Source organism: Nelumbo nucifera, chromosome 1 (assembly GCF_055504915.1).
Source record: "Nelumbo nucifera cultivar China Antique chromosome 1, China Antique-T2T, whole genome shotgun sequence".
Lineage (NCBI taxonomy): Eukaryota > Viridiplantae > Streptophyta > Magnoliopsida > Proteales > Nelumbonaceae > Nelumbo > Nelumbo nucifera.
This window is the reverse complement of record NC_142649.1, coordinates 178,949,428-178,970,074: the sequence shown is the minus strand read 5'-3', so window position 1 is coordinate 178,970,074 and position 20,647 is coordinate 178,949,428. Positions and strand designations below refer to the sequence as shown.

The 20,647-nt window shown below is 35.6% G+C and overlaps 1 protein-coding gene and 1 long non-coding RNA gene across 7 annotated transcripts; one reads left to right on the top strand and one right to left on the bottom strand.

Moving 5' to 3' along the window:
- Positions 1-2,624: 2,624 nt before the first annotated feature.
- Positions 2,625-8,814, top strand: LOC104600342 (alpha/beta-Hydrolases superfamily protein). Of its 3 annotated transcripts, XM_088895436.1 has the most exons (7): positions 2,625-2,864; positions 3,371-3,519; positions 3,723-4,798; positions 6,039-6,572; positions 6,681-6,740; positions 6,896-7,312; positions 7,919-8,814. In XM_088895436.1, exons 3-7 carry the CDS (start codon positions 4,154-4,156, stop codon positions 8,345-8,347), a joined length of 2,085 nt encoding a protein of 694 aa, XP_088751562.1. In that variant the 5' UTR covers positions 2,625-2,864; positions 3,371-3,519; positions 3,723-4,153; the 3' UTR covers positions 8,348-8,814. The 3 variants fall into 3 exon arrangements, with proteins under 3 accessions (XP_088751562.1, XP_010261536.1, XP_088751561.1); XM_010263234.3 differs by having other exon boundaries at positions 3,371-4,798; XM_088895435.1 differs by lacking the exon at positions 2,625-2,864 and adding an exon at positions 2,909-3,085 and having other exon boundaries at positions 3,371-4,798.
- A 6,767-nt stretch (positions 8,815-15,581) lies between these two features.
- LOC104600343 (uncharacterized) lies at positions 15,582-20,262 on the bottom strand. Of its 4 annotated transcripts, XR_735661.3 has the most exons (5): positions 19,890-20,262; positions 19,535-19,594; positions 19,277-19,435; positions 17,353-19,170; positions 15,582-16,178 (listed from the first exon to the last, which is right to left on the bottom strand). It is a non-coding gene; the product is annotated as an uncharacterized LOC104600343 (long non-coding RNA). The 4 variants fall into 4 exon arrangements; XR_016080726.1 differs by lacking the exon at positions 19,535-19,594 and having other exon boundaries at positions 19,277-19,503; XR_016080724.1 differs by having other exon boundaries at positions 19,535-20,261.
- Between the last annotated feature and the right edge of the window lie 385 nt (positions 20,263-20,647).

Genomic DNA, 20,647 nt, shown 5'->3' with positions numbered 1-20,647 from the left:
ATGCTGATGCATAAACGAATGTAAATGGCAGGAATTCTGATTGGCCTTGTCTCCAACACAAAATTATAGTTGTTGTTATGATTTCAATCATGATTTTCGAACTGCCATTGATCTGGACAGTCGGACCATTCAGTCTAGTAATTGTTCAGACAATTGGTTCCATTTTACCCCAAGCCCATTCAATAGTTTTTAACCTTTTTATTTTAATTTTTTTATTAAAAAAGATTATCCGTTCAAATCGGACGGTTGAACCATTAACCCAAAACAGATGGCCTGAATAGTTCGGATTCAAGGTCATTTTTTAAAACATTCATTTCAATTGAGAAAACCGGAAAATATCTATAAATGTAGCAGAAATTTGGACTTACCGATGACGGCAAACTGTTTGTATGGATTAGTCCCAAAGAACGTGCTTTAATTCAAACCATGAAATACCGATATAGTAATGATGTATCATCATTTTCCAAAAAATGGCATTAGTCCCAAAATAACCTAAAACTGTTGACTTGTGAATGTCATTTACTAAACACCCTTATAGTTTTATGAATTTACTAAAACCTACTCCATAAATTGTTTTAAAATACTAAAATCTTTCATTTAAGTGATAGTGGAAAATGATAATTTTAACATTAATATTTATTTGAATAAATTTAATCAAAAGAAAATAAAAATAAAAATATTATTTTTCCCTTTAATAAAATACAAATAACCACTCTTTTTGGCTCTATTTAGTCAATTTTATTTTCTGTATAAAAAAAAAGTTAACTATAATTTTGCATTAAACAATCATGAACCTATGTGCCCTTTGAACATTTTCCATCCAGTTTAGATGATCATATTCTCAGTGAAAAAATTGATTAAATAAATAGGTTGCAAAAACATAGAAGGTGCTTTGTTAAAATGAAAATCTCTATGATAATCTTAATTAAATCTGTGAAACTATGACGCGGTTCTAATAAAACAAAACAAATTATCTTGAATTGGGACATGCTCCTCACACGGTCCACCTCACACCACCCTCACAGGCACATCCCACTGTGTATACCTGTGAGGTCGGTGTGAGATACTCTGTGTGAAGAGTAAATCCAAACTCATGTTACTTCAAACCTGGATCATCTGCCAACAGACTTTCAATCCTGTACCAATACAATCTCACACCACATATCTCAAATAGCACTGCGGTCGAGGCAGATCACATAATTAAAACAAGTCCAAAGCGAAGAGGTTGCACTTGCACTGCACAGCTTGGACTAATCTAATTCCGAACCCAAACTGAAAAGAAATAAAGAACAAGACAAATTCACAACTTCCACATGGAATTGGCAGCTTCCGCTCACCCTCTCTCTTTACATGATGATGAGATTGGGCGGAAAGATGAGCGAGCCTGTTGAGTAGTTAGACACCAACAGCAAACCAGGAGGCTATGTGGAGTTCATAGCCCATGCCTTCTTCATGCAACCCAACATTTGGCTCTCACCTTCTGTAATCTGTATTATTCTCTGCTCCTTAATCTTTTTACTCTTTACTTTTTATTATGCCCCTCCATATTTCAGTTGAGTCATGGGCCTCATGGCTGCCTCTGCAAAAAGCAAAGAAAAAGTACCTTTCCACCTTTGCACTGCTATCTATGAACAATAATAATGTTCATATGTACCTATCCTTCACTTCCATCACTTTCTCTAATCTTGTATCAAATTATCCTTTTCCCCACTTTTGTTCTTTTCTCTGAAGACTATGTTTGGGAGTATTTATTTGAGCTGGGACCACAAGCATTTATTGGTGTTTAAAAAATAAATCTGAAATAAGTATTTAGTTTAAAATTGAGAATTTATTTTTTAAGTTCAAATTTCTAGTTATTTTTAAGTATTTATACAATAATCACTTATTCAATTTTTTCACTCATAATCGTTCCTGTTGAATTTTCATAATACCAATTATATCTTTTTTATAAAGTCATTTTTATAAAAGTAATTTTATGAAAAGTACTTTTGTAAAAGTAAATTATTTTTACAAAAGCATTTTTATGAAAGCACTTTTATAGAAATGCTTTTATAAAAGCACTTTTATGAAAATGCTTTTATAAAAATATTTTACGAAAATACTTTGTAAAAAATGCTTTTATAAAAGCACTTTCATTCACTTTGGATTAAATATTTTAAAATTTTGAAAAAAAAATAAAATAAAAGACAAGAATCACAATTACTTATTTAAACGATTATTGAAGAAAAAGACCACTAAACGCTAATATAAAATAAGTGATTATTTTTTAAAATAAACACTTGAAAAAAGTTGAGTTATTCCAATAAGTACTTGTTTTTAAGCGGCCTAAAATAAAGTCATCGCTTCGCTTTGTAGTTTGTACTGAAGTTTGATGTCATTAGATAAAGAGGGCAGGTGTTTTTAGTCCGATAGAAACTATAATCGTGGCAAGTGGCAACCCGCTGGAGAAACGTCCACGTGATTAGATTCTAACTAGTATGGGATTCAAATTCACTTCACCGTTAAAAGTCCATTACAACGACAAAACCATCGCGCGTTTCCGAGATTCGGACAGTTAGCCAGAGATTTGTTGCACCAACACTTTCTATTTATTTATTATAAATTAATATTTAAAATAAGTTAATAGGAATTGAGATGCAGTCAAAGGCAAGGAGTTCGGCTCTCCTTGTCTTGTCTTATTATACCTCCGCCGGATCTCACTCCGATGCTTTGAAGTTGAACCTGTAACACGCAGATCCGTGTTGTTCGTTCACTCCTATAGCTATATGTTCTACAGTGGTTTCATCCACGAAATGACTTCTGCTCCGGTCCGGAGATCCGAAGAAACGGATCAAACCATTCTTGAAGCATGTGTAAATTAAAAGGTGTGTATCTCCTCAGTCGTTTTCTTCTTTCTTCTTCTATCTCTTCTCTTAATTCCGGCTTCGACCTTCTTCCAAGTAAAGTTGGATGATGATGGTGAATCGAAGATAGAAAAGCTCCCAGGCATCACTAATTCACTTTGCTCATTGATTGATTATTTCGGTCATATGAGTTGGCTCAAATTCGAACGCGAATTTTCTTCTGTTCTACGATTTATTATGTGGTTTGTTCTATCAATTCTGCATTCATTTGCGAATCTATATTGGCTGGCCCAGCCTTGCGCTTCGCATTGTTCTTCCTCGATCGTTGTCTTTCACATTTTGTTTCACCTCAAAAATGTTTCGTTTTCAGAATATTATCATGATATATTCCGTTAAAAAATTGTCAAATCTTTTCCATATATACAAGCGGTAGAGTTGTATACGAAGCATGAACTATGAATATTTATTTTATTTGTCTTATAATTAAATATATTATTGTTAATATCTTTGAAACTCTACCATGGCAGAGTGGACGTTCAGCACTTCCAGTTTAAACTTTGAACAACGGGAAATCCGAAATCCTGAGTTAACTAGTCTACAAGTGGAAAGATGTCGTTCGGAACAATCAAGGCGTTCATCGAGATCGACTCAGTTAATTAACGTTGCTGGCATCCAGGTACAGACGAAAACTGATTATTACGAGCCTCCTGCGAAAATTGCTCAGATGCCCCACAGCCACAGTCCCTCTCACATTATTTACTCATTCCCCTTGAAAACTGCTACATGAATTTTGACTTTATCAATTTGAGATCGAGGAGGACGTATAGACCCAAATTCTGTATCTAATAAATTCCATGTGAATTCATCTAATTGGCCCAGTGACTCTTTAACCAATCACAACTCACGACATAAGGGGGTTCACTTCAACAACCATCAGCCAGAGAAGATTCAGATTTGGACTCGTCCTCAAATCTCTTACCCCAGACCTGCCCCTAGAGGCCTAGACTGTTGATTTTGTTTATAATACTGTCGTATGATACGCAACTACAAGTGGCAGCATTTTCGTAGTTTCTACCATGAGGGGAATTTTTAAAACCTGTCTTTCCTCAAAATTGCCGTTACCAACTTACCATCCGATGTGTTGGTTCCGAGAACTCCTCCAAGTCCAATGGATCCGGCATTCAACGATAACCAACCAGCCCATTACTCCCAGAGAAAGAGAGAGCTTTCTTCGGTAAAGGTCCAAGCTCGGTTTCTCAGGTACTGTCAGAGTGGAGCAAAAGTCGAAAGCGAACCAACCGAGACCAACTATGGCGTGCAATTCAGTCAGCATTTCCGGCTCTCCGATCGCCAGCACGACAAAAGACATGCCCAGAGAACATAACAGTCTTCGGCGGTCCCATTCCGGCAAAGACCTGTGCGACCCATCTGGTCTCCGAAGATCAAAGTCCGACCCTCAGCTCCGTTACTCGCTAAACTGCATCCGTGCTGCTTCGCTCGAACCCAAACTAAAGAAAAGCCGTTCCACTGGCATCTTCCCTTTCCAGCTCTCAGGTTCGGTCCGATCGCCTCCTTTTGATCCCGATATGGACATAAAAATGAGGGTGGTCGACTACTCGGATGACACCCATGAAGGAGAAGAGGAATCGGAGAAGAAGAAGAAGAAGAAGAAGAAGAAGAAGAAGAATAAGAAGAGAGCGAATTGGGTGGAGCGACTTTTAGAGCTTCGAAGTCATTGGAGGAGCCGACAACAGAAAGAACAAGCAACCGGAAATGGAGATGAAGGCAAAGGTAGTTGTGTGGTTGATTACGGCCCTGAAGATGAGGAAGAGGGAACCATTTTCGATCAAGAATCCTTTTCAAGGTTGTTAGTTCGAGTTCCATTGTCTGATACGAAACTCCTCTCGCAATTGGCTTTCCTGTGCAACATAGCCTATGTGATTCCTGAGATCAAGGTACTCCCACTTTTTTCGCTAAATTTTGAAGAAAAAAAAATAATGAAAAAAAAGATCACTAAATACGGAAAAAAAAACGGAAAAGTACGGATACATCCGATGCAGAATTCCAGTCCCTACTACTAGCCCTCTTCACGGTCTTGATGCATTCCCCTGTACTATAGGGCTATAAAATTCTGATCTGGGCTGATTGGTCATTCTCCCTTTGAAAAAAAAAGAGGGAATGCTCCCTTGAACGGTGGATAAAAGAGCGGCGTTCAAAGGGAAAGAACGTCCTAAACTCCTCATTGGGCCAGTGGATAAAAAGGGAGAAAACGTTCAAAGGGAGGGAATGCTCCCAGCTCCCTTGAACGGTGGATAAAAAAAAACTTGGCATGATATCATTGGGCCAGTGGAGGATCATCTCTTCACTGGCCAGTAGAGGGAGAGGATTGGGCGCCGCGAAAGTGATGATCAATCAGCCTTTCTCGTTCTATAACTTCTAAATGACCGGCCTGCTTCTGCTACCATGTCAGGTATCACCTTGGGTTTGTCCAATTACAAAGTGAAGTACTGAACTCATGACCCTCTTGTCTTGAGTGACCATCGATTCATCTCCCCCTGGCCATGTCGTCTCCTAAAGTCCTAGACTCCTGATTCCTATAGACTTGTCTTTTGGTCTGAAACATGACATCATATGATCATAGAACGGGAAGTGGAATGTGGAAATCTGAACAAGTGGGGTACGTTTGGGTTTCAACCTGTTGCCACGTGAATGATTTTTGGGTCGTGTAGACTTCTCTAAAATGGAGTCCGTAGTTAGATTACCAACCAAACGATCCAAAATCCAGGTTTGCAACATTATTAGTCGCCGTTTCGTTCGAAGTTTGACCACTGAACAGTATTAGATGGAACTTCTTAGACCACTAGCTCAACCCATGACTTGAAAGGGGTAAGCGTAAGCTGGATGCAGCTCATTCACAGCTTAAAGACTTAAGAAGCATTAAGCAATTGTGTCCAGTTTGCCCAAATGATAGGATAAAAAACTAAATCCCGTACAACGCTCCTTCTCCATCTAAAGAAATCCATGTGTCCAGTTTGCCCAAGTGTACATTAATTCATGGTTTTGTTTCGTAAACTTCATTCATTCATTCATGAAACCTTGTAAGTTGTATCTTAGTTAAGTAGATGGTGCTTCAGTATAAGAGGCGATTTGCGGAGAAGTAACTATAACATATTTGATTTCATTTTGAATACTTAGGCCGAAGACTTGAGCAAATACTACGATCTACACTTCGTAACGTCTTCCTTGGAGAAGAAAGAAGAAGCCGCTGCTGTCAAGGCAAAGTTTGATGCTGACTCCACTCGCGTACCTCTAGCTCCCTCTATTAAAGCCAGTTCAAGGAAAGCACTGGATTTTGAGCAGAAGCGTCCAATCCGTCCTTCTGTAGCTTATCAGATTGCCTCTTCAGCGGCATCATACGTACACTCCCGCACCAGGGGACTGTTATCCCTTGGCTGTGGTTCCAACAACGAGGATCTGGATGTCAAGACAGAATCACATAACCATGGTGACCAGCCACGACCACGAGAGGACGAAGGGTGCTCCTCTTCTCGGGCTTACAAGTCCGAAATGGCAGCTTATGTCGCAGCATCAACAATGACGGCTGTTGTAGCCGCCGAAGAGGCAGCAAAGCAAGAAGCAGCAAGGGACCTTCGGTCACTTCACTCTTCTCCATGCGAGTGGTTCGTTTGCGATGATCCAAGCACTTGTACTCGTTGCTTCATCATTCAGGTATAGATCTGCGCACTTGTAAACCATGGTTAGAGTCGTTAGACTCGTTACTCAAATCTACAAGAGGGAATGACATCCTAGTGGGTCGTGAATGGGTGTGCATGGCAGGGATCAGATTCATTGGCATCTTGGCAAGCAAACCTCTTCTTTGAACCTACCAAATTCGAGGTATAATTAGCTTATCCTTCTGGTGTCTAAATTCAATAATATATAGGATGAAAAAGGCATACAGTCTGTGCATTAAAATATAATTTATGGTGAAGAGCCGATGTTAAAGTTGAAGAGAAAACAAAATTATCAAACAGTACTTGTCTATATTGTAGGGAACAGAGGTGTTGGTCCACAGAGGTATCTATGAAGCTGCCAAGGGGATTTATGAACAATTTACACCAGAGATTCTAAGTCATTTGAAAAAACATGGAGATGGAGCTAAACTTCGATTCACGGGACATTCTCTTGGGGGGAGCCTTTCCCTTCTAGTCAGCTTAATGCTGTTGGCTAGGGGAGTAATCAAGCCTCCCAGTCTACTACCCGTTGTTACCTTTGGATCACCGTTCATATTCTGCGGAGGACATCGTATCCTCGAAGAACTGAATTTGGATGAGAGCCACGTTCGTTCTGTAATGATGCATAGGGATATCGTTCCAAGAGCCTTCTCCTGCAACTATCCCAACCACGTCGTGCAAGTCCTCAAGCGCCTCAATGGTGCCTTCCGATCTCACCCTTGCCTCAATAACAATGTAAGTTTCCTTTTGGTCACTTGTTTAATTATCTCAACGATCCTGGAGTTTTAGTAAGATGCTACTAGTACTAGTTGAGATATGCCAAGATTGGCTATGGCCATCAGGCATGAATTCATCAACTTAAACGACTCGTCTTTCTTTTGGTTTATACACCACATCTTTAACCAACATCCACAATGCTCACCGGTCACCACCATTTACACTTCGCATGCACATATTAATTTGTAAGGTGTTTGAGGATATTGTGGTTATAGTAGTGTTTTCTAACTGTCGTTGACCGTAACGGTCGGATCATTCAATCCGAAAACCGTCCAAGCAACCCGTTAACTCAGAAACAGGTGGTAAAAGCAGTTCAGCTCCCGGTCGGTTTTTTAAACATTGGGTTATTGGGTTATAGTGGTGGGGCTGGTGTGATTTATCAATATTTGCTGGCCATTGCTTAAGCATCCGTTGGAGTCAACATGACATTGTTTTTATTGTATCTATATCTATCCTCTGTGCATCACGGGGGTGGCTAGGTTTCAATGAGAAGGATCATCAAAAGATGTTTAATTAATTCTGATGGGTTTAATATAACTCTTTTTCCTATATCTGAACATGCAGAAACTGTTATATGGGCCAATGGGTCGATTGTACATTCTTCAACCAGATGAGAAGTCATCTCCTCCTCACCCCTTGCTCCCTCCTGGGACTGCTCTATATGTCTTGAACGAGACTCTATGTGGATCCCGAGTGATGATAGCAAGTGCTCTTAGGGCCTTCCTCAATTCTCCTCACCCACTGGAGACTTTAAGTGACCCCAAGGCCTATGGATCCGAAGGTACAATACTGAGAGACCACGAGTCAATCAACTACTCAAAAGCTGTAAATGGTGTTTTACGACAACAAACAAAGGTGGTTGTTCAAAGACCAAGAACGTTGAGACTACACCATATTTGCCCTCTTCTGACAACCCCATCTCCACACTCGTGGAGAAACCAGGATAACTTTGAGAAATCCAGATTGATTGTTGAAGAAGTTGCCTCAGGATAACTTTGAAGACCTTTTTGTGCACTGCGCTGTCTACAAAAAAAAGGCCATAAATAGAAGATATTATTGGGGCATTACTGCATTAGGAGGTGGCCGTTCCATATCTTATGTAAATGCATGTCAAGCTCTCTTTACATCTTAATGTCTGTGTCCTACAAAATGATCCATGATATATGGCAATGTTAATAAATGTCAATATTTCTGAGAGAACAGATTAAACTAGACCGAGAGCCTAGTAGCCAGTAATGGATGGAATAAGGGTGGGAGAACTACTTCTGCTATACTAATTAAATTAATAATCCCATATAGCAAGCTGAAATTAAAACATGCAATGTTACTATATCCATTGGCATAGGCATTAGTAGCTATGGACGTAGTTGGCTTGCTGGAAGATAGGTGCAGAATGAAGAAATGTTAGTTTAATTTGCAGAACTTTCACATTTCACAATTATGGAATATATCGTTCTCTCCGCCTCTGGTGAACTTTAAATTTCCCCTCAAGCCTCCAAGTTCCAACCAATTAGAAACCATCTTCACGTCAAAGTCATCCTTACCTGTAGCATCAATCAAAAGAGCATATCGCTAATTAAGTCGCTACTATTTAAATCTCTTATATTGACTTAATTATACTGACTAGTTGTACAAGATGAGAAAGAGATGAGCACAGTGGAAGAGAAGAAAATAAATGGAGAGAAAAAATAATGTCTTCACTTTTTTCCATGGTCGTCTGGGCGTGAAGCAAAAGCCATGGCAAGAATCTTCACTATATAGTAAAGAATAAAGATAAAGATGTTATCTTTTTTTTCCTTATTTTGGGGCAAAGAACAGGTGGATCCATCTTTTTCATGCTTTGATGCATAATTTCCCTCATTTTTCTTATTTTGGGCCAAATAACAGATAAAAATATTAATATAAATATTAGAGACAAAAAAGAATAACAAACTAATGCAAAACATTTGGCCAAAAATCAACATGATACCTTTTAGCCATCTGATTTATTGGGTCTCTCTAAAGTTTGACAAATTAGCTTCCAACTATCCAAAAATAATACATACATAAATTACTATAGTTGCAATCATCCAAACAGATAGAGTTTCCACTCGCATAGTCACATAGTCTTCCAAGTGGCTACCATCAAATGGTGGATCCTGACCCTTAGTGAAGTATTAATCAATTGTTTAGTCTCGACTCTCGAGCTAAAATGGAAGGTTTTTAAGTTGGAAGTTCTTGCAATATTACTAGCTCAATTTCAAGTTGAAAAAGTAGATAATAATAATAATAATAATATTAATAAAGCTCATTAGGTGCATCACAATGCTAAAACTTGGTCCATGATTGCCCTAGCTATATGGAGGATTCTAACTCATCGTTTAACTTGTCTAAGTGACTTGATAAATAAGCTGAACCCTCTATTTTTCCCAAACCAATTTTGAACCTGCGGATGATATCTCTTTATGGGGTGAGCATTGTTCGGTTAAAACCGAAAAACCGAACTGAAATTTTTGGTTTCGGTTTGTTTATTTTAGTGTTTTTGGTTTTTGGTTTTTCGGTTTGATTAATTCGGTTTTAAAAAATTTTGATTTTAGTTTCGGTTTTCAGGATTTAAAATTCAGTTAACTGAAAAAACTGAATTAACCAAACTTTAGTATATACATAATATATAATATTATGTATTAGTATAATATTAATAAAACCCAGTTTTAACCGAGAAAAACCGAAAGCCGAACTGAAAAATTCGGTTTTGGTCTTTTCAGTTTTTTAATAGTATGGCTTCGATTCGGTTTTATATTTTATAAATTCGGTTTATTCGATTTGATTTTTAATCGAATAAACCAAATGCTCACTCCTCTATACCCGTACTCAACTTTTTTATTCAAAAAAACTTCTAATTAATGATCTATTTTGGACTGACTATAATTCTCTTCAGCTTACTATTACAGTTAGATATCTGATTGAGAGGCTTGAGGTCTTTAGGAAATACCATAAGATATGCAAAATAGTACTCTTATATATCTTATTCATTCACATCAGGAATAATATGAATAGCATTAAATAGAAATGAGAAAGATAGTGAATTGGATTTGTGGAAAACCTAAAGATTAAAAATAATTAAGTTATAAAAGAATGGACCAAAAAGATGTGATAATGCATTCAATAAACCTATTGACATAAGCTCGTAAATAATAACTACTTTATTTTAAATAAAAGTTGGCCAATGGCGCCTTCTTCCTTTTTCCTTTTTGGTTGTTACCATTATATTTTTTAGCATTTAAATGAATGAATCAAACCGTTAGCTACCTGCCAACACCCTTATTTCAAAAAAAAAAAAAGAAAAAAAAAAAAAAACAACAACAACAACAACTACTTCATCGCATGCCAAAACAAAAGCTAAAACGAAGAAGAAAAAGAAAACAAAGATGAAAAAGAACAAGAGGAAGAGAATGAGGCCATGTTTGGTTCAATTCTCATTCTTTCTCATTCTTACCCAATATGAAATTCTAAAATGAAAAAGAATTGGTAAAAATAGGTAGAATGAAAAAATATTGCTATGAACCAAATACTTTTTTCCTAAAAATGAATTTTTGTCATCCTGAAAAATGTCCTACGTTGCTTTTCATTCTTCAAAAAAAAAAAAAAAAAATCATGCTGGTATTCACAAAATGCAAGCTTAGGTCTCCAATAGTCAATGTTTACCACTTGACATAGATGTTTTGTAAAAGTATTTTCGCAAAAGTGCTTTAAGTACTTTCTTAAAAATTCTTTTGTAAAAGCACTTCCTTAAAAGTGCTTCCATAAAAGTGTTTTCGTAAAAGTACTTCCATAAAAGTGCTTTTGTAAAAATACTTTTATAAGTCCTTTTACTAAAGTGCTTTCATAAAAGTGCTTTTGTAAAAATGCTTTTATAAAAGTGCTTTCATAAAAGTAATTTTATAAAAGTGCTTTCATAAAAGCGCTTCTATAAAAGTACTTTCATAAAAGTGCTTTTGAAAAGTACTTTCATAAAAGTGCTTTTGAAAAGTACCTCCATAAAAGTGCTTTTATATAAATACTTTTGTTACTTGAAAAAAAAACACCCTTATTTCGTAAAATGTACTTTTGAAAAGTATATAAATATTTTTGAGCATTTAAATGAATGAATCGAACCGTTAGCTACCTGCCAACACCCTTATTTCAAAAAAAAAGAAAAAAAAAAACAACAACAACAACTACTTCATCGCATGCCAAAACAAATGCTAAAACGAAGAAGAAAAAGAAAACAAAGATGAAAAAGAACAAGAGGAAGAGAATGAGGCCATGTTTGGTTCAATTCTCATTCTTTCTCATTCTTACCCAATATGAAATTCTAAAATGAAAAAGAATTGGTAAAAATAGGCAGAATGAAAAAACATTGCTATGAACCAAATACTTTTTCCTAAAAATGAATTTTTGTTGTCCTGACAAATGTCCTACGTTGCTTTTCATTCTTCAAAAAAAAAAAAATCATGCTGGTATTCACAAAATGCAAGCTTAGGTCTCCAATAGTCAATGTTTACCACTTGACATAGATGTTTTGTAAAAGTATTTTCGCAAAAGTGTTTTAAGTACTTTCTTAAAAATGCTTTTGTAAAAGTACTTCCTTAAAAGTGCTTCCATAAAAGTGTTTTCGTAAAAGTACTTCCATAAAAGTGCTTTTGTAAAAATACTTTTGTAAGTCCTTTTACTAAAGTGCTTTCATAAAAGTGCTTTTGTAAAAATGCTTTTATAAAAGTGCTTTCATAAAAGTAATTTTATAAAAGTGCTTTCATAAAAGCGCTTCTATAAAAGTACTTTCGTAAAAGTGCTTTTGAAAAGTACTTCCATAAAAGTGCTTTTATATAAATACTTTTGTTACTTGAAAAAAACACCCTTATTTCGTAAAATGTACTTTTGAAAAGTATATAAATATTTTTGAGCATTTAAATGAATGAATCGAACCGTTAGCTACCTGCCAACACCCTTATTTCAAAAAAAAAAGAAAAAAAACAACAACAACAACTACTACTTCATCGCATGCCAAAACAAAAGCTAAAACGAAGAAGAAAAAGAAAACAAAGATGAAAAAGAACAAGACGAAGAGAATGAGGCCATGTTTGGTTCAATTCTCATTCTTACCCAAGATGAAATTCTAAAATGGAAAAGAATTGGTAAAAATAGGCAGAATGAAAAATATTGCTATGAACCAAATACTTTTTTCCTAAAAATGAATTTTTGTCATCCTGACAAATGTCCTATGTTGCTTTTCATTCTTCAAAAAAAAAAAAATCATGCTGGTATTCACAAAATGCAAGCCTAGGTCTCCAATAGTCAACGTTTACCACTTGGCATAGATGTTTTGTAAAAGTATTTTCGCAAAAGTACTTTTATAGAAGTACTTTCTTAAAAATGCTTTTGTAAAAGTACTTCCTTAAAAGTGCTTTCATAAAAGTGCTTCCATAAAAGTGTTTTCATAAAAGTACTTCCATAAAAGTACTTTTGTAAAAATACTTTGGTAAGTCCTTTTGCTAAAGTGCTTTCACTTTCCTAAAAGTGATTTAGAAAAGTATTTCCATAAAAGTGCTTTTATAAAAATACTTTCATAAAAGTGCTTTTATAAAAGTGCTTTTGTAAAAATGATTTTATAAGTGTTCATAAAAGTAATTTTATAAAAGTGCTTTCATAAAAGCGCTTCTATAAAAGTACCTTCGTAAAAGTGCTTTTGAAAAGTACTTCCATAAAAGTGCTTTTATATAAATACTTTTGTTACTTGAAAAAAAAGTGCTTTCATAAAAGTACTTTCATAAAAGTGATTTCATGTAAAAGTACTTTCATAAAAGTGCTTTCGTAAAACTAGGTTCATAAAAGTTCTTTCATGTAAAAGTATTTTTATAAAAGTGTTTTTGTAAAAGTGCTTTCGCAAAAGTAAACATTTATGACAACATATTTGTAGGTAGAGTTTCCTCAAAGAATGAAATGAGCAAGATGGGGCGTGATTATTTTCCATGCTGCAAGCTACTCGATTTTTGTGCTATGAAGCTGATTTTTCATTCTAAAAAGAATGTGGCCCTTGGCAAGAATTTTGTAACCAAATACTCTAATGTTATTCATTCTTGCCCATTCTTGCCTAGAATGAGCAAGAATTAAGAGAATGAGGCTCAAAGCAGAACCAAACATGGCTTGAATTTCTTCGAGAAAAAGAATGAAAAATAGATTAGGCAAAAGGGGTGAAGTCATCTATATATTTTTGGTCAAAGCATGAAAATAGTATATAAGAAGAAGTTTATTGTTTCTGGAAAACCTTTGTAGAATACTATTGTTTTCATGAATTGAAATGTAATCAGTTTCTCTTCTTAGGGAGAAATTTTCAATAAAGCCTTAAAGATCTACAAACATAAGCTTCATACTCCCCACATCTCTTTCTCTCGATGGGAAAATTCGGTCCACTATGCTACAAGAACAGTGTTAGTAGGGGATAAATCCAATAAAATATCATATATAGCAAGTTGTAACGGATCAGAAAAGATGGGGATAAGAAAAAAGAACATGGATCGATATAGTAATAAATGATTTAAGCATTATAGTAATTTAAAGATGGATATAACATTAATAAAATGGAATATCAAAATAGGAATTATGTAATCTACCCCATATAATTGGGATAAGACTTGAAAGATGATGTTGATCATGATATAGCCAATTAAGTTATCCACCAAAAATACTTATTTTTACAAAGTTAAGATCTCATGCCCGCACTTATCTACAAAATACCACAGCTGTGCATTGGGAATATCTTTTGTATTTACATGTTATATAATTCATGGAGAGATGTTCTCGATGTATGGTAGTAGTGTCCTGTGGGCAAGATTCTTTGTGGGTAGGAGATACGAGTTCATTTTTATAATCAACTATTATTTGATATATATATTTCCAATTTTAATTTTTGCTATAATAAGAGGGAAAAGGGAAGCATTAAACAAGCTTTTGGGTAGTACAGTTGAGAGAGTTGAGAGAACTGCAAAACTAGCAGAGAATTGAGAGACAATCATGCTTAAATGGCGGAGAGGACAAACTTGCTCCAATGGCGGAAACAAAGAGTTGAGAGAACTGCGAAAAAATTTCTACGGCGAGTGGCTTGAAACCCTAACCCTCTCTCGACCCTCTCCTTGTTCGACAGTTCGACTCTTGCAGCAGCTTCTCTGTCGACCCTCTTCCCTTACCCTCTCTCAACCCTCTCCTTGTTCGACAGTTCGACTCTTGCAGTAGCTTCTCTATCGACCCTCTCCCCTTACCCTCTCTCGACCCTCTCCTTGACCCAAGTGACCCTAACCTTTTTTGACCCAATGGGTACCCTCAACCCACCCACCCTGACCCTCTTTTCCTTGACCCATATAACCCACTGCTGAAATGGGTGGGTTTTGAAGCCGGAGGGTCAAAAGGGTTAGGGTCAACATTGCCACCCCTACTAAAGGCTCACATTAAGTGCTTTATTACTACATTTTATTATTTAATCCAAAATAATTCATGAAACAAATCTATACTAAATTTGTGAGAGAGAGAGATAAGTTCTATAACCCATGGAAAGGAGTAATGGTTTCTTAAGAATTTAAAGAAGAAAATTGGTTCACCCCATGTATTGGGTGAACACATTTGGGTTTTGACATTAGTTTAGGTCCAAACTAGGGTTCAACTTTGTGTTAGCCCTTAACCTAATCCTACTACAAGAAAAATTGTCTAAGTCAGCCGTTCAAGAACCACCGGTTTAGACCTTTAGACCGCTGCCTTAGATCTAAGGCGGCGGTCTCTGGTCTGCCAGCTAAGTGGTGCCGCCTTTGGTTGCTGGTTTAAAGCGGTCCAAACACCTCTAAGGCGGCGGTATGTAAGAACCGCCGGCTTAGCATTGTCAAAAGTGGTAGTTTGGACCGCCAACTTAGATGTTTCTGACCGCCACCTTAGGTCGTGCCAGGCATTTTAGACGGCGGTGTAGACCGCCGACTCAGATTTTGCCAACTATTGCCCAATCCTTTTACATGGCAATCTGGACCGCCGCCTTAGTTCATGTTTATGGCTATGTTGGCGGTCATTAAGACCACCGACTTAGATTTTTTTCTTTTTAATGTTCTTATTCTAGATTTTTATTTGTACCTTACCCACACTTTTATTGATTTATCGGTTTAATACCTGCTTTATGCAAATCCTAGCCATGAAAACTTAAATGTATATAAAAATGCAATTTGCAACAATATATATTAATTAGACGATTAATTATTATAATATCCAAAACAAATTGTTAAAATACAATATCCAAATGTTCAAATACAAAAATTTTAAAAAAAAATCGAATTCTCAAATAATGTAGTGTATCTTCGAATGCAAATCCACTTAGCACAATGGCTGAATACTGCAAATCGTAACACTAAACTTTAGTACTTAGCACTAAAGATAAGCTAAATAAAAGCTCCCTGATGGATACAACCATAGTAAATAAAAGGTAAACCGAATGCAATAGTTATATGAACATCCCATCCTACCACCATGGCTTGAAAAACAAATAAGTCTTCTTTCATAAACAAGTGGAGCTCTCAAACTTGTTTACACACGTCAAGGCCATTTGAAAGCATCATATCCCAACCCGCCATCCAATTCCTCTCCAAAGGAACTCCTATCTTCTAAATGTTGAGCCCTTGTGAATCACTTCTCTCAACTAGGTTCCCCTTTCCCTTCAAAAGACAAAACTACCTATGAAAGCCCTTGGCTTAGTCATGTTTTGAATCAGAATAATTGTGCATGTTGCATCATTGTTGCCTTTGAGTGATAAAGAATCTATATTATACGAGCATTCCTACAAACACATGCACATGCCATTAGAATCACACATACATTTCATGTAATGAAGTCCAATAAAAAAATTAAGAGGAAGTATCAAATAATGCCTGCCTATAAATTTAAAGCAACAAGATGATAATATGGAGGCACTCAAACCAAAAGTTGTGGCCATACATGCTCATTTTTCAATTGAACAAGCTAACCCTTTTATTGTCCCCTAGTCGGCCCACCCACTTTTCATCTTTACATTTCATGAAAGAAAGGACAAGTTTACTTCTTTTCTAGTCCCATGGTAACACTTACATCTATTCTCTAGTAATTCTATTTATAACTTTATCTAGAAAAGTAAAGTTTGATTAAAAGACCATAATGGGTCTCAATTTATTGCAATTAATGAAAACCTAATTTCCCCTTAAATTATAGTTTTTTCATTTAATTTCATACTAACTTTTTATTTCCTTGGGGTACTTGTAAATTTACATTCCTAGAAAATTGCTAATATTTAACCTTGAGACATTTGTGTTATTATGAATTCATCAAATATCAAAAGTTTTCAATCGCTGAATTCTTGCAAGATGTAGGTTTATGAAATTAAATTATGTGAGAAAATGAAATCTTCCCATGTAGTTTATGGGTAAAAGATTGTTAGGCAGCCTAGTGGGACCAAAGGAGAATATAATTGAAGTTGTGATATCTTTTTCTTTTCTTTTTTTTTTTTGAAATAATTGAACTTTAACTTCATGGGTATTGATATGAAAAGATACATCAGAGTTTTTGAGTCACCTTCAACTACTAAACCTGACCTCCCCTAGCGCCATGTGCACAGTACTAGGAAGGGTCTTGGGAAGGGTATACTGCATGTGGTTTAACCTTTGGCATTTTCTTTCTTCTTCACCAAGTGACCACAATAGCCCCTCAAGTTGTGTGCACAACCTATTGCTAATACGTGTGTGTGTGTGTATGTGTTAGCCATTTATTTGTTTATTTGGTTTTCAAAATCTTTTGTATTAAGTAAATGCCACCATGTTGGTGAACTTCGTAAAATAAACTTTCAGCTTAAGATCTGTGTTTTAAAGGGAAAAACAATGACATCTTGTCAATATTCTTGGAGAAATACAAAACAAGGAAGTTTTAATGTTTTTCAACTTATAGAATGAGTACAGATTTAGACACAAGAGAAATGAGCAAACCTTCAATTTCCTCATCAAGTGGGGCATCCTTGTTGAACTCAAATCATTCCCATCCAACACCCATGCTCATTGTAGCATTCTTCTCAGCTACAGAGCATACATTATCAGTACTAAAGCAAGATTTATAGAAGGTAGAACTTGTCTTACTAAGAAATATGGCTAGCACCAGCAAATGATAATCCTTCAAAATTTTCATGCAAAGTATAATTGAGCTAGTTTTTTCTTCGATGAGCCAAAACTTTAAGGCTCGGTTTGGAAAGAGCACATATACAAATATGTACAATACAAATATATACAAAATACAAGGTTTTACACTTTGCATATATGTATTTGTACTCCTTCCAAACTAAGCCTAAGAAACAAATAAATTTTAATCCAGATTACAAAGCTACCTCATAAGTTATATCTCTCGCTAACAAATCTAATCCAATTTAATATCCTAACTAAGACAAAAAAAAAAATATCCAGCAGAAAAGTTTTCAATATCTTGGTGTGGGTCACATTCTTTTAGATAAAATAGATTGTGAATTATCAATTGAGTTCAAGTCTCTAAATCAAATAAAAAATCCAACCTAAATTTACCCTATAATAGTGGGTCCAATTCCCAAACAAAAGTCAAGATCTTCAAGCACCCAAGTGCCCTCATAATGTAACCTTTAATCAAATTGAGTGGCAAGAAATGCCAAAATCATCAAAGGATATATTCAAAACAATATAAAAATGATTATAACCCATATCGAAGCTGAAAAACTATTGATTGCAATGGGTTGCAAATATATCTCATGGGTTTATGGATAAGTCAAACATATCGCCTCAAACTACCAAAAGTCATTTGGAAAACCTCTACAATACCATTAAAATCAGCATATCTATAGCCCCTAAGAATAATAAAGCACCTGACTTAGAAATCATAGCTAACATCTCACCTCAAAGCCACTCTTTGCAACTTGATATTGGATTTTACAACTTACTACCGAGAGAGTTGACACTCTAAAGACCTATAACTTCATGATGGAAGAGACTGACCATAGGAAGCAACAACAAATAAGATAGACACGTCAAAAAGTATCTAATATGGGGGTCTAGGTTGTTGATCAAGAAGTGTTTCAAATTTGATCATTGTTGAAAATTTTGGATTGGAATCTATTGATAAACATCCATTAAACATTTCTAAATTCATAAGTAAATGAATGCTAGATTGCAAGCCACTTAGAAGTAGAAGCTACCAAAGAAGAAATCTATTATCTCAATCTTCTTAAATCAGACTGTCCCAGATGATATTAAATAAGGATGTCCACTTCCATTAGATTGCAAAAAACTTCTCAAAGTTCTCAAAAAATTCCCAAAAAAATAACAGTACTAACTAATTTCATTTAGATTAAACACAAAAAAAACAGATAATTATCATGTGATTAACAAAATTGAATCAGGGTTAAATAGGGTGCAAGTCATTGCCATTGATTACCATTAAAACTAGGTTAAGCAGAGGCTAAATTGACAAAACCGAATCAGGGTTCAACAGGATGCAATTCATTGTCATTGATTATCATTAAAACAAGGTTAAGCAGAGGCTAAACCAAAAAATAACTATACAAAATAAAATAAGATAAAAATGAGAAGAATGGAAAATGAAATGGGGAATCCAAACTTGGATTAGCAATATGAGTACATTACTCATACTGGCTAAAATGGTTGTCGTGATTACTGTCAGTAGCTCCCTAGAGGCCAACAAAGAATCCGTAGGTAATGGAGATATGCAAGAGGTCTTTAAACAACAATAGAACGAAGGTGAGATGATTTTCATCGGTTCAATGAATCCTACAACAAAAGACAAAAGATAAAAATATAATGAAAACAACCATAGCATATGGAATTGAAAGTGCTCAAATATAATGTAGGAAAAAAAATGAGAGATGAAAGTTACCTCTTAAAAAACAACAAAATTGCAGTTTCAAATAGATATCACGCATTCTATTGGTCAATGGAACCCCCAAAATCCAAGACCCTAACCCTAAAATCATTTGAACAGAAATGCTCTTGCAATAGGATGACCCTGTGTTGTCTTCAATGGTGAAACAGGGACCTGCAGTAATACCATCGAGTATGTAAAAATGCCATAGGAATGCCCTACAAACCTAAAAGCGACAATCCCTGACACAAAACAGGTTGAGAATTAATATACCATCTTCACAAACTTGAAAACAAGACCAAGCTCCTGTAACGAATACCTGCGACTAAATTACTATCGGAAAAGCAAACAAAAGTCAAATAGCTTCCAAGCCTACTGAACCTTCAAAAGTCAACCACTTTACCCCAATAGGCAATAGCTATAAACCCAAAATTTCAATAAACCTCAGCTTCCCATGAACCTCCAAAAAGCGAGAAGGAAACCAAACATAGAATTACAGATCACAGAATAAGGAAAAAGAAAAAAAAATATGAAACGCTATAACAAGTGAAGCCGAAAACCATAAATTGAAAAAGAAAAGGCAAGTAAGAATATATGCCCTAAAACGAGAGTTTGAAACCACAGGTACCTATGTCTGTCTTCCTTCACCGGTCTATGCCCTAAAATGAGAGAAGATGATGATGATGCCCTTCATCGCTGTAACTATTGAGAAGAAGATTTTAAGAGAGAGAGAGATCCTTCCCTTCTTCGTCAAAACTATTCTTTGGTTTCTCTGCAACAAAATATTGTTGAACGCGGGAGGCAAGCGAATGCAGGAGTACGTCTTGAGAGTATTTGGCTTTTAACATCTCATATGAAAGTTGACGGGCGAGTTATTTAGACCGTCTCAAGTCTGGTTCAATGAAAAACCGCTGCGGAGTTTCTATTTTAATTTCCCAAGCGGCGGTTGCTAGGAGAACGCCACCTTAACTATCTCTGCCGCCAGTTCTATTTTAAGAGAGAGAAAGTAAATATAGATTTTATGAAAGACGACGCATGAGAGTTTTAATGTTGATGACTTATTATATTTTTAATGATTTCATTTAAAAAAAATGCACATGTGTGAAAATAGAGAGATGATGAAGCACATGTGAGCTTTGTGGTGAGAGAACCCCACACCTCCCCTCTTTTCTCTTTCTATTCTCTCTCTATATATATACTAGTATTTGTATATGTGCATTTCACATGACAAATTTTGTGATAATGATAGTATATAATGTATTTCCTTACAAATATTTTTATATTTCTACATCTATAAAAACTATTTTTATTTATCACATGTTCATTAATATAATGATATGTCCAAATAAAATTCTTTCAAAGGTAACCAGAAATAATAAAATTCTT